Source organism: Zerene cesonia, chromosome 20 (genome assembly GCF_012273895.1).
Source record: "Zerene cesonia ecotype Mississippi chromosome 20, Zerene_cesonia_1.1, whole genome shotgun sequence".
Taxonomy (NCBI): domain Eukaryota; kingdom Metazoa; phylum Arthropoda; class Insecta; order Lepidoptera; family Pieridae; genus Zerene; species Zerene cesonia.
Window position 1 is genome coordinate 1,243,929 of NC_052121.1, and position 14,956 is coordinate 1,258,884.

Below are 14,956 nucleotides of genomic sequence, written 5' to 3' on the forward strand. Positions count from 1 at the left end.
TAAATCTTACGGTAACGCAAATACGAAATATTCCATTCGTCTTTAACATAATAACTAGTATAATAAAATGTTTTACAGACCGTTTTTTCATCACGTGGATGTTGGATAAAAGATACATCTAACCTTTACTGAGAATTCGGTCAAGTAAACACTACGATGCCACTGCGCACTACAATCTCGCGAATGTATTAGCGCATTGTACTTATAGGGCGTCTCCACATAATCCAATATGTGACATGGCTTCCTTGACGTCTGCAAATGGCTGCTGTGTTGCGCAATTCGTAATTGATTATTAAAGACCGAGAACTATTCAACTCGATTATGCTTAAATAAGTTTTATGTAATACCTGGAGACATATTTTAGATTTGTTGATGCTTACGCATTGTCTGCAGGCTTGGCTCGTGTCGAGTTATTTTTAACTACAATATGTCCTATGTTATATTTGTATTTAAATAAACTTAAGTCTTAGTATTAACAATTGACGCTCATAAGCCGGGATCCCCGATTAAAAAAATCGATTTCTAAAAAAACATGTTTGTTTTTATCAGCTGTTTATTTTCCATATTAGATGGAATTTAAGAACCTTCTATTTTTCAATTTTAAGCTACATACACACATTAAACTTCATTATCGTCTTTACACCGTCAAAAAACACAAGTGGTCTATATTAACTACCGTTATCTAAACAGAGTTGTCCAAATTAGGGACAATTATAAAAAATGTGAATACACGCACACACACACCCACGAGGCGTGTCATTTAATGCATTTATTATGTACACGTAGGTAGACACCGAATTTCTAACTAAATTTCTACTATTTAAATGCACCCACGAGTCGACTACCTGTTCTATACATTATTATATTATGAATTTGTTTGACGCTTATTGAATTGAATGCTTTAATGCTACATGTATTAGCTGTGGAAAGCTGTTTCAAACGCGCTGTAAAAGATTTTTCGACGGATAAACGTATTAAGGCAGTTAAAAATTACTGTTACTCTGAACGTAGTATATGTTTTCATACTATGAACTGGCTTTCCGGCCGCGGCTTCGACGGTGAGACAGGAAATTCAGATGGAAATGACGTGTTACAGTGGGTTGAATGCCTGTCACTTTATAAGCTCCAAACAATCTTCATACAGAAAAATCATAGAACAATATCGCTTCGTTGTGGCGTTAAACAAACACAATTTCGTATTTATATTATAGACTTAATGAAAGACCGTAATTATCAATTTAAAAAAAGGATAATCGAATATTATTTACTTGATTATAATTATATTTTATAACAAACAAAATTGTAGTTACTTCTGGTGTATTACAAAACATCAAAACCTATTAATACACATAGACTCTTCTTTTTATTGGGCTGAACAACCCACGGGCGAAGCCGGGTCGGAGGTATCATCACATTATATTGTACACAATGTGTGACCATTTAGCAACTGCCTGTCGATCGTTAACACGTCAGCAAATGGATGTCACGCCATGGCAGCGTTTTAGCGTGAAAAGAAACGTTTTTATTTGCGATACTAAATTATACGGGCATTATATCGTCGTTTTATTTAGCTTGTTATCCGAGCTTGGCTAATAGAAGTGTAATTTGCGAACATTTCAGTTCGTTTTAGTTTAGGTCTTACTTGTAGTATTTTATGACTATCCGACTAATATTATAAAGGCGAAAGTTTGTAAGGATGTGTGTGTGTTTATTGCTCTTTCACGCAAAAACTACTGAACCGATTGCAACGAAATTTGGTACGTAGATAGCTAGACAACTGGAATAAAGTATAAGCAACTTTTTATCCCGATATTCCTACGGGATACGGATTTACGCGGGTGAAACGGCGGAGCGCAGCTAGTCTGATTATATGGATTATTATAAATTTTGGAGGAGTTTTAAAGGATTTAATGCGAGCTTTATTATTGTTTGTCAAACTTCCCTCCAAATATTATGTAATGAAATCCCGTGCAACTGAGATAAACTATAATTTTTATTACAATTTGCAGTTTGCACGTGGGATATTCAAAAAACACATCATGCTTTGATGATTCAATTATTGAAATGTCAAAGGATAACAAGAGTGCTTGCAAAAACTAAGATGAATATTAAATAATAATGCAAATATAACAACCGGTATAACCTTACTGGATTGCCTTTTTGTGATAGCATTCTTACAATCAATAAAATGTTAATTGGATTACGTTTAAAGGCCATAACGTATAAAACGTGGACTGTTTATGGATTGGATGAAATTAGTGATAATAATGTTTCTTCGTTATTAAAATATGAATGTTTTTCGTGGATTGTTGCTAATATGTGACATATGAGGTTTAATGTATGTGTACATGCTATAATATCCAAAATTTGGGGATATAATTGTCGTTTTTAATCCTCCTTTCCTAAGATAAGTAAACTATCCCCACTTGAAAATTAAAATTTCACTAACATCTTCATTTCTTTCACAATAAATTGGTATTCCTAAACAATACAAAGAATCGCGTATTAAGTTGAAAAATTTCAAAAAAATTACGACCGCCTCACTTTTTTTTATGCTACAGTCGGCAATGGAGCTGGTGGGACGCCTGATGGTAAGCGCTACCACCGCCCATGAACATTTGGAGAGGCGTAAGGTCCATTGCAGACCTTACGCTTCTACAAATGGATTGCCGACTTGGGAAGGGATTAAGAAAGGATTGGCGATAGACATAAAGGAAAGGACTGGGAAGGGTAAGGAAAAGGATATGGGCTATATCACTATAGCTGTACTTATTTTACTGTGCTATGGCATTAAGTATTATAGTACTACAATTGTAGTAGTATTATAGTATTCTAGTAGTACTCTCTTAGGACGATTATCCTAAGAAAGTAGTACCAACAAAATAAATAAGAATGTTTTGAATAACGTTACGGCGGTATGTGTGGTTCCCAGCGCAGGGCGGGGTGAATGTCTCGGCGATATCGCTAACAAGTCAATTACGCGATGCCCTATACGACTGGTTTCAATTTGTAGAGCTAGGGGTGGCGCTGTGGTGGATAACGGTCAATGATATGGCCGCGGCAAGTTTTATTGTTAAATAAAATTTAAAGGACGCGACAGAATTGTTAATGAAATAAAATAACCCTTTCCGTTTGGAATCTATATGAAAATCGTAAAGATGAAATATTTCATTTTATGTATGTTAGTTGTGAATATCAAACACCGATATTTTTAAATTATTTTCTAAGAGAAATGTTTATTTTTTTGTTATGAAAGCCTTAATATTAAACAAATTTCTTTTCAAAATTTTCTTCTAAGAGGGTATTTCGAAAATTTTGAAATACTAAGCGACAACCCTAACTCATAGCTAATAGACTGGCTGGATATCGTGCGAGATGTATAAGTATAAGAAGTTTACGGAAGTGGCCGTTTTTGCTTTGATACACAATAGGGATGACACAACTTTACACTTGTATTTACGACCAGAAAAATCCCATTAGCTGGACATTTTATGGTAAGTTAATTGGTAACAGCTTGTCCTCCGGTTTGTTAGAGGACACGGTGGATAATTTTCCGTTCATTATTTATTTGGTTTTTGTATTGGCGATAGTGTTTTGTGCATCTGTTACATTGTAAAGTTTGAAAGTAGGTTTGATTCATATCGTCTTCTATTAAATATTAACTTACGCTCACAGTACTAACGCTAAAGTTCTTGCCCGCAAAGAGGTTTTTTTTAATTATACACATTTTTTTTTTATTGCCAGATTTATGATATACCAGCTGCGCCCCGCGGTTTCAACCGCGTAAGTCCGTATCCCGTAGGAATATTGAAATAAAAAGTTTCCTATATGTTATTCCAGTTATCCAGCTCTTTACGTACCAAATTTCATTGCAATCGGTTGAGTAGTTTCTGCGTAAAAGAGCATAACACACATACATCCTTACAAACTTTCGTATTTATAATTTCATTTCATCATGTCCATGGCACAATATAACTTAAGCAAAGATCGTAATAATAATTGATTTATTGCATTAATTATTTGTAAATAAACACAAGTACTTACGTGTTCGTCCAGAGAGTAGGTGAGCTCGCCATCGTCATATAAAACGAACCACCTCCGCTGCCATCGCTGTAACAATGAAAAGGATGGTTAAACATGTTATCTATCTATTATTGTAAAGACGAACGTTAAATTTTTTTGTATTGAATAGGCGATGATACTACTGACCGATTTGAAAAATCATTTTACTTACAAAAGTAAAATGATTCCGGATTTTAAACGCGATTTAAAATCCGGAATCATTTTACTTTTGTCAACATCCAGAAAAATACTCCACATACCAACTGCGAAGAAATAGGTGGAGGTAGTTCACAAACAACAATTTTTGTATGACCTTCAAGACATATAACATCTCAGTCTCCCCGTGACCACGCTCGCTGTAAAGTGTTCGAAACGTCGGGTTAATAATATAATGAATAAATCGCGTTTAAAATCCGTTGAAAAGTTTTTAATTTCTAAATGTATAATACTCGCGTGAAACCAAACACAAGAAAATACTAAAATGATTCCGATTCAAATTCCAATCCCTTCCCAGTCCTTTCCTTTATTCTTATCGCCAATCCTTTCTTAATCCCTTCCCAAAAAGTCGGCAATCCATTTGTAGAGGTGTAAGGTCTGCAATGGACCTTATGCCTCTCCAAATGTTCATGGGCGGTGGTAGCGCTTACCATCAGGCGTCCCACCAGCTCCATTGCCGACTGTAACATAAAAAAAAAAATTAAAAAAAGGTAAGTTATCTGTGAGTATCATAGGACATATTTTATCTTGTTTCTACTATGGGTCAAACTCGGTGGATCCGACCCGAGCGTCAGTATACAACAAAACTCAAAGACAACTTCGAATTATGATAGGAATTTTATATGATTTTGAAGTAATTTACTGTTTACAATATGTTTTTTATATGTCTACATATTACCTTTATTAATGAATTAATTACATAGTAGTATGTTGCGATTGATCGTATTTTAATGGAAAACATTATGTCTAATTTATTTCCCTTTAGATAGATGTTACTGTCCAGCAGTATTTCAAATTATAATTTTATGAGAAAAGATACTATCAGAAGAGGTTAGATACGTTTTACGCTACAACAAGATAAGGTGCTTAGTTCCCAGTATATCTTGTAATATTAGCATATAAAGAAAACAAAACAATGAGAGTGTTTGAGACCAATTACATAACAATTGTATGTCCTTAGCCTGCTTTATTTCTAATGCTTTTAAGCATTTTCTTATCTACTTATGGAGATATGTGATGCAAAAGTCAGCTGCGAAAATCTCAAAGATTTAAATGTAATAAATTATTATAATATACTTTACTAGCTGTTATGTAAAACTGCTTGTACGTCGCTTTGCCGCGTGGTCTATATACATTTTATTGGTACAAAATTATATTCCCGTTTATTAGAATTCATCAAAATCCTATCGTTGTGGATGCCTATATCATTGGGGTCATATTCAGCCCGATTTGTCTGGTAGTTTGGGCTGTGCGCTAATAGAACAGTCAGTCAGTTACCTTTATTTTTATATATTAACATTATCGTTGGAAGGAATGTAAAACGAATTTTAAACGCGATTTATTAATTATATTATTTAACTCGGCGTTTCGAGCTTTACAGCGAGCGTGGTCACGGGGAGCTAAGGGGGGTTCAGTTCAGGTTGTTAGCCTTTAATTTTAAAATGTAATCCTCGCGATAAATCAGTTAAAAGACAATACTTACGTTTTATATAGAAAAGACGACTATTGCTTTGGGGATTTAGATTTCTACTGTGGAAACAACGGGGAAAAACAGTTTTGTAGTAAAAGTTATTATTATTATTATTTAAGACGTAAAAATCGTTTACAATTGCAAATATAAACGGAGGTGGCAGCTATGCAAGAAATTAAAATAAAATCGACTTCAAAACAGCATTTTCTTGTTACGTTTCATTAAATATAATCGAAGCACTTTCTTATCTATTCAAAATAACACTCAATTTATATTAGCATTTGCAACATTGTAAGTTATCTAAACAGTTCGTCAATGTGGAAGCATCACTAATGATGCAGCCATTACCGGCTGATAAGGCGATACATTTACTCGTTTGAAGAGAACATTGCACGCATATAAATGGGCATTTTTGAGCCACATATAGGCATATGTTTTTTACTCAGATTGAATTCAGATAAACGCAATTTACATAGAGACCGGTGTGACATGCTCCAGTATTTTATAAATGTGTGAATGTTCAGTACCTAATTAAATATTTTATCTTGTAATAAAGACTAGCTACTCGCGGAATCGGCTGATTTTTTTATCTAGTTCATATGTATAAATATTTGAATTAAAATATCGACTAAAAGAAAGTGTAACAAACAATGTTTCAACTTTCTCGTTGTGAAATGTATGAAGTAGTCGAATATAAAATTATCGTATGACTAGCTGCGCCCCGCGGTTTCACTCGCGTAAGTCTCCCGTAGGAATATCGGGATAAAAAATAGCCTTCATGTTATTCCAATTGTCCAGCTATCTACATACCAAATTTCATTGCAATTGGTTCTGTAGTCACAGACATCCTTACAAACTTTCGTATTTATAACATTAGTTGGACTAGTAGGATTAATAAAAAATTCGTCATTAAAAACAAACAAACAAAAAAGGAAACACACCGGAGATACTAATGGAGTAATTAAAATATATTTTGGTTATTCTTAAACGATTACAGTTTGTATGTTCGGTTCTCAATCACGCAAGAATGATTGAACGGATTCGGATGTCTGTCACATCGATCATGTTATATAAACACTCGGCGAGGAAGGGGAATTGCTTCCTTCAACAATCTCCTGTTTATATAATGAAATAGGCAATAAATCGTGAGAACGGGACTAGAGCTCATAATATCTTAACATATATATAAATTACGTAATATACGTAATATGTATAAATTAAGTCACATTTATCTCCGCGCTGTACTCCTACACTGCTCAATCGTTTTTAATCAAATTTGCACACCATGTGCATTTGTAGCTTAAGTTTTAGCTTAAAAAATATGATAGTTTATATAATTTCAATTACCATAAATGATAATCCGCGCGGAATCGGGGCTTATATACCAAAAAAAAGAAAGTGGAATTTGAAACTTCATACCGTGCAAAGTAATATTAGAGTTAAAAAAAATAACTAAATCGTAGCTTTTTTTGACACAAAAATCACAGTTAAAAATTATAAGAAAAGGCGTTATCGCCACAAGTGTAAGAAAGAAGAATAAATAATTAAATCTAAACGAGTAATATATACGCTTATATAAATAATTCAGTACCTGACATGTCAATGCATACTCCACTTCCGCCATAACAATCTAAGTCAAAAACAGCCTTCCAAATACCACGTACACGATAACGCAAATAGTTGCGGCTAATTGGTGGTATTAGTGGCATTAGTGGCATTACCGTTCATGCAGTGTCGGCTGTCGTGTCGCCGCCCAGATAAAGATCGTGTCGTGTCGGTCACGCGACGCGACACGGCCAATTTGCTGTATGTAAGATTAATTAATTTGACGACTGGACCGCTAAGTGCTAAGCTTAGATGTGATTTGAGGTTAGTTGGGTGCGGTTTGTGTAATAGGGTTGGCTCCAACGATACTGATAGTGTGGAGGGGCAACAATTCAAATGCTGTATTTTCTATTCACGGTACATTTCAGTTTGAGTATAAAACTATCAACAGAGCGTCACTTCCATCAACCCAATTCGACATAGAATTTGGTTAAAGCATAAATTCAATAAAGATACAACGAAATTATTAAAAAATCGACTGCAATTAATTCACCTCTTTCATTTCTAGAACTATAAATACAATTCCATTAACACTAGTCTCCTAATCACATGAATGCAAGCCTTGTAAAATTACACTCGTTTGGCTTGTGCAACAATAATATGGTGATTCCACGACCTAGCAAACATTATGAATTACTAGCTGCGCCACGCGGTTTCACCCGCGTAATTCCGTATACCGTAGGAATATGGAGATAAAAAGTTACCTATATGTTATTCCAGTTGTCCAGCTGTCTACGTACCAAATTTCATTGCAATCGGTTGAGTAGTTTTTACGTGAAATAGCAAAACACACACACATCCTTACAAACTTTCGCATTTATATAATAAGCAGGATTAGTAGGACATTGCCTTGCTACAACCGTGCTCCATTAACACATCCTAGACAATCGAGCACCGAATAAACGTTCATCAATAACTCACATTATTCTTACATACCGAACGATTTCACGACCATATAAGGAAATGTATAATGTATCTACACTTAATGTACGACCTACCTACTAGGTCGTTCAGTGTAGACAATCGGTAAGAATCTGCGTTCAAATACTCAGGGAAAGTCGGTCGTGCGTTAATAGGGCTGGGCTGGGTTGATACTGGATAGATAAGATTGTCACTATCTCCGGCTTCGAGCCTCGCCAACGGGATTATACAAATTTAAATTTGAACAAACCCGTTCCTTCGAGCTGCTCCATTATACACATAATGCATTTTCAGAATGAAATTTGAATGGAATATGTATAACACTTATCCTTACTTTATATTATAAATGCAAAGTCCGACCGTCTATTCTTCACGTCTAAAGCTCTGAACCGATTTGTGTAACATTCGGTTCAGGGATAGTTTGTGAAAGGACATAGGATAGTTTTCACCCCGGAAATTCCTAGCTAGCTAGCATAGTATTCACATACTTAGTTGATACTCACTGTAATACAATGTTGTGTATATTTTATTTGAAGTTCTATATACGTTCTTCTATTAAGAACACAAAGAATATTAAATTAAATAAAGAATAAAGAAATTATATCCATTATGAATAAAAAATAATGTAAAAACAAAATAATTGTAAGGATATTTATTTTGAGAAAGATAACACGAATAGTTAGATTTATAGTTACCGTAACCATTAGACGAAGTAACTAAGCATAATTAAATAAATACGTTGATTTGATCTCTAAACATAATGCCGCATGAATAGTAGCGACACAGCTGCTTTCAAAATAGTTTATTAGCTCGTTACCAGCCAGAATATCAAATAATTTGACTTATTCAAATGGTCGCCTTTAGATCTTCAAATTCCGATTCAATTAGCATAAATAATGTATGAAGAGAGCAATAAATCATGACTTATCTAGTATCGACGGGTACTAAATTCCTTTCAATAAAATAGCGCGGATGATCGGATTGCGCACGCGCCGATATCGGACCGATCGGCCGTTTCGCACTCGCCGACCGCGATCCGGAACGATTATCCGATCGAAATCCCCTAATGATGCGTATAGCGTTCCTCTCAAATCGGTATTTCGATATATCCGCCGCTACTTTTGATATTGTCAATTACCGGCCATGATTATATGATTTCTCGTTCGCAATTTAACGAGCATATATAATAACGCATTAAATTGGGATTATGAGACAATTTCGTTGGTAATACCTAAATAATGATAGATGCAAATGAAGTGAAAGTATGTGTATTTAAAAATATCGCGGGAGGTCTCTTTTGTACGTACGGTCGGAGAAACAGCATTCTGTACATTATGTTATCATATATGTAACCGACTTATTATTTTCTTCAAGCACTAAGTTTAATATAGACTCAAACACAGTTAATCACGTTTCATAACATATTTGTGTATATTATATTACAGTTCGAACACTTCATACAACTTATTAAACACTACACTTATTTCAAGTGGATAATTGTTAAACATGAAACAACCACTATTCACTGTACATATATTTCATGTCGACATTAAAATAACAACGAGTTAAACAACAACATAAAATTAAATCTACATTCAGTACATTTAATTATGAGTAATGAGATAACGTCCATTGTTGTTGGTAATATACATAAAAATGGTTATTCATTAACAGACCAAATCGGATTGCGGCAACTGTGTAATAATGTGAAAATTGAAAGTGAAATCGCAGTTGTTAAAAGGATAGTTTTCTCATAGCGTATAATTAACGACTATGAGCCTAGGTCGTTAATATTTTATGAGTTACGGTGAAACGAAATTATAGTGTTGGTAAAAGTGGTTGAATAAAAAGATAGTTTTGATATCGTATGATTTACGTTGGTATGCTTGGCTGGCGTCTCAATTGGAATGTCTAGATTCTTTAATACCAATGCGAATAGTGAAAGAAAGATACATTCTTTGGTTTTGCTTATGAAAATAGTAATGTTCTGTGAATACACGAATATCACGGACATATGGATTGTAAACAATTCATTAATTTATAAAATTATTTAAAATTGATATTTTGTAGGGATAAGCATTATTTGATAAGTTCTGTTTTTACGAGTCGTGCTAAAAACTACATGTCCCAAAACATATTCCGGTTTGGAATAACTGAAAAATTTACATACAATATAAAGTATACTTTGAATTTTTCTGCAATCGGTATCAAGTTCACAGGGTGCCATTGCGAGCTGTATCTGAAATGCCCGAGCGTAATTACGGTCTAAAACAATGAAACACGTGCTCATTTCGTAATTCGATTGTGATCTGATGTAATATTATAAATCGATGTTGGATCGAGAACAGTGACCGATATCGGTTATTGAAAAAACCTTTGAAGTACATCTTATGTAATCTGTTCGATGTTTATGAAACAACATTGTGTTATATCGATTAAATATTTACAATATAACTCGATGTGTAGTAAATATTGAATCGATTATATTTACTCTGTAATAAATAAAATACTGTAATATTACGAGTTTCCTCTAAAAGAGTCAAGAATTGATATCTAAAGAATAGTCAAATGTTTTTCCAATATTTTTAATAATTAATAGTACAAAGATTACATATTTTATTATGTATTAAATCTTATCAACATATATTATTGACAATGAAAGATAAATTAATTTGACTATACAGGAAATATTTCACGAATATACCCACAACTTACACAAAATATAAATAAGATCCTATTAATATTATAAATGCGAAAGTTTGTAAGTATGGATGTATGGATGTTTGTTACTCTTTCACGTAAAAACTACTGAACCAATTGCAATGAAATTTGGTACGTAGACAGCTGGATAACTGGAATAACATATAGGCAACTTTTTATTACGATATTCCTACGGGATACGGACTTACGCGGGTGAAACCGCGGGGCACAGCTAGTCTTGTATAATATTTCGTTACTTCATTTTAGGTTAAACGCCACAAACAGTTACGAAATTATGCTCATTTCATTTTATAAAGTTCCTTGTAGTTTGAAAATACGATAAGATTATTAGACCTTAAAGATTTAACGAAATTTAAATTTATATGGATAAATTATATCACTATCCTATCCTACTAATATTATAAATACGAAAGTTTGTAAGGATGTGTGTGTGTTTGTTGCTCTTTCACGCAAAAACTACTGAACCGATTGCAATGAAATTTGGTACGTAGATAGCTGGACAACTGGAATAACATATAGGGATCATTTAATCCCGATATTCCTACGGGATACAGACTTACGCGGGTGAAACCGCGGGGCGCAGCCAGTATAGTAAAGCAAAGTCGCTTCCCGCGTCTGTATGTATTGTACTTAGATTTTCGGATTTTGATGGAACATTTTTTAATAGATAGAGTGATTCAAGAGCAAGGTTTCACACAACATCAATAACTACTCCGAATTTAACGCGTGCAAAGTAGCAAAAGTTAATAATGAAAACTATAATAAAAGCGATGCTCCTTAAAAGTATACAAATATTACCACAGTAACAACGGGAGACCTTCATACTGTAAGCTTATAATCAGATACACTCGATTTAATTAATCCCATTGTTATAGGATTTTCTCGCCCAAATGCCAAAACAATGGTTATCAGATCAGGTGCGGTCGATGTATATTAACAGCGGGGCGTATTGATCTGTTAGTAATTGATTTCCCGATTTGAATTTATCTAATAAATGTTATGTGAGATATTCGTGAGATGATAACTTATTTGCATGACTGGGACGCGAGGTGCAGGCAGGCATGTTTGGATGAGGTTATGTATTATATGTAAGGTGGTTAATGGGAAAACTGTTTTATGACGATTCAAAAGTGCTTCCAGAAGAATTCTTATCTATAGCCAATCGAATAAATAAATGTTTGAGTTTTTGTAGATATAGTGAAAAGAACGTTTTCAAACATTTACGTATTAAATTTCGTTTTTCTTATACTCGTAAGTATGCAACTAACATGAAAAAATTAAAAGTATTTTGTTATATCATATAATATCATTATAAAATCTCAGAGCCGCTCTTTGTAAAAAGGGTGTTAGCAGTGCAATCTGTGAAATCGAAGGACTCAAATGAATCGATTAAAATTAATTAATGCTCGATGATCAAGTTTTTCCATTGGCTCAATAAAATTTCTCGATTCATGCCAAATTATACATTATACTTATTAGTTGGAATTATAATGGATTTTCTGTTCAGTTCTTTGTATACATATATTTCTTTTTACAAACAAAGTTCGCTGACGTTGACGCCAACTAAAATCGTATTCCCAACAGAATAATATAACATAGCTATAGTTTATCTCTTAATACAAGTTCGGTTACTATAAACATATATATTTTTTATTTTGGAATGCCGTGTATTGCGCATTAAACAAATAGTTCAGTTGAGGTATAATTGAAATACTCGTTAATATTTCACAAGAATCACAAGATTATGCCGCGGACATTATTATATTTTACTGACAGAACACGAAAACATGAAATTATTAAATTAAGGGATTGCAGTCACTATACCTTCTATTATTTCGAGATCGTTAGTAGTTATCGTGTAAGATTGAGTTATATTTTGATATAAACATTTGTTTTTTATAAAAGAAAATACATTTAATTTGATAGTTTATGTCTTATTTGATATTTAGCATGCATCTTACGGAGAGGTAGTTCGAACCGTCTCATGATCGTCGTTTTTACTTAAAAACACTTCACAAATAGGCCTAGGGAAGACCCATGTTTTACATAAAAGTAGCAGATATTTGCTCAAGATATTTTTAACATTAACACACCCCTTTTGACGAAACACCATCCAAATAACACGCTAAAGAAAGTTGCGTATACAGTTGCGAAAAATGTCGGTTTATAATTACGTATCGATAACTCAATATGAAACCACATACATCACTATTACTTAGTAAGGGACTGCGAAGTCGAACCGCAGACTGTGTTGCAGTCGGTTTTCATCACTTTATCGATGTGACGCAACCACACCAAAATGGCTACAACTGCGCGGGAGACTACAAGTTTCACAGATTGAACAAACGTGACTTTACATTACATATAATTAATTATCACAAGATAAAATGTAGTGTGAACTATCCCATATTAATCTAGATTACAATCTTAATACATCAGAAATATAAAACTCTCCAAAATTAAAATAAAATATTTTTTAGTTTTATAGCACTCAAATGCTTTAAAAATGAGGAACGATTCGGCGAATGTCATATTCGAATCCCTCCTCGTGACCAATTTTCTTCTATTCTTCAATAATTTCTAATTAAATAAAATTATGCAATAACCAGTACCCAGAAACTCCACAGCGAAACACCAACTACAACAATTTCGGGACAGGCCCCAGTCTATAGTCCATGGTCCCTCTAAATCGTGTACGTCTATGATTCCATAGTTTAACCTATTAAGATTTAAGTCCGTGACAGCTGACAAGACAACCAACAGCGACACCTTTCAACGGTGATTTGTTACTATCTGGGCTGAATTACAAAAGCATTGTAAGCGAAAACAATGGAGTTAACTTTTTAATCAATCAAGTCTGTTAGTTTTACGTTGCGCAAGCGCCGGCTGTGACAAATGATCCGACTACGATGTGACGTCGCGTGCACGCTGCGTTATAATTTTATAAAAATGTTCAACGATTTATATAATATGAATTATATTGAATATTTCTATGATAATTAAGGTGAAAACCTAGAGTAGATCGGCGAAAATGCTACTAGGATATTACTGCCAATCCTGCTAGTTCCAATGAGTACTGAATATCTTCAGACAGAAAAAACCGCCTCGAAACTTATTCTCATTTATTGTATAAAAATGTGCATTTGCAGACGTGAAAAATATTTCCCATATTCTATGTAGGTGGTTATTTAATACAATTTTGATGGATAATTAAGTAAATACTGGAACTATTACGACTCGTAAAGGCTGGAAGTTTGAATGCCAAAGCTGAAGGTCAGATTAATGCATTCCAGAGCTTAAAGTTGTAGTTAAGAATTACATGATAAATATTTCTCGTACTATTATTAAATTCAAGAAAGTATGTACATTCAGGAGATTTGATATCTTATTGTAATATTAACATCATTTTAAAAGACTAGAGACTTTTGCCGACTCCCCTAAGAAACTGTTTCCAGAACTGGTGGCAAACGGTAACTATTTATGAAGAATCAAAAATGCTTCTAGAAGGAGTTAAATCATCTTTAATCATAAACAATATATATTTTCAAGGTGATATTTTTTCACACAAAAAATAACAGCAATTAAGCTGTCCACTTACCTACCTCTATATTTGTTCTTGTCAAAAGTTAATTATTTATGAAATAGATTGATGGGCCCTTGGACCATGGAATTATTCAATTTAAAAATGTGAAAAATGAGTAAAGAGATTTGTGTTAAACAAAGGAGTTTGAATGATTTAAAAAGTGATTTATTTATCATTGGTAATATATGAAGTATATGAGATTTTTCGATTTTATGCAGTGATAGTGGTCTTAGGCAGACCGTACTCTTACCTGTCTTGAGTTATGATTAAAATTTTTAACATTTAGTAGGTTAACATTGGATGGGATGTAAGGGAATAAAATAACACCTAAATGTTCCAAGTCAACCTCACCTTCACGCGGTACATCCTGTTAAACA

General features: G+C 33.6%; 1 protein-coding gene across 4 annotated transcripts in view; it reads right to left on the reverse strand.

Moving 5' to 3' along the window:
• LOC119835278 (protein outspread) overlaps window positions 1-14,956 on the reverse strand; it is a 218,607-nt gene that overhangs the window by 48,180 nt on the left and 155,471 nt on the right. For 3 of the 4 annotated variants that reach the window (XM_038360006.1, XM_038360004.1, XM_038360005.1), the window contains exon 3: window positions 4,045-4,110. In XM_038360006.1, coding sequence (XP_038215934.1) covers window positions 4,045-4,110 — 66 coding nt within the window. Of the gene's footprint in view, window positions 1-80; window positions 220-4,044; window positions 4,111-14,956 lie in introns of those variants that run through there. The other variant, XM_038360007.1, reaches the window with a different exon arrangement.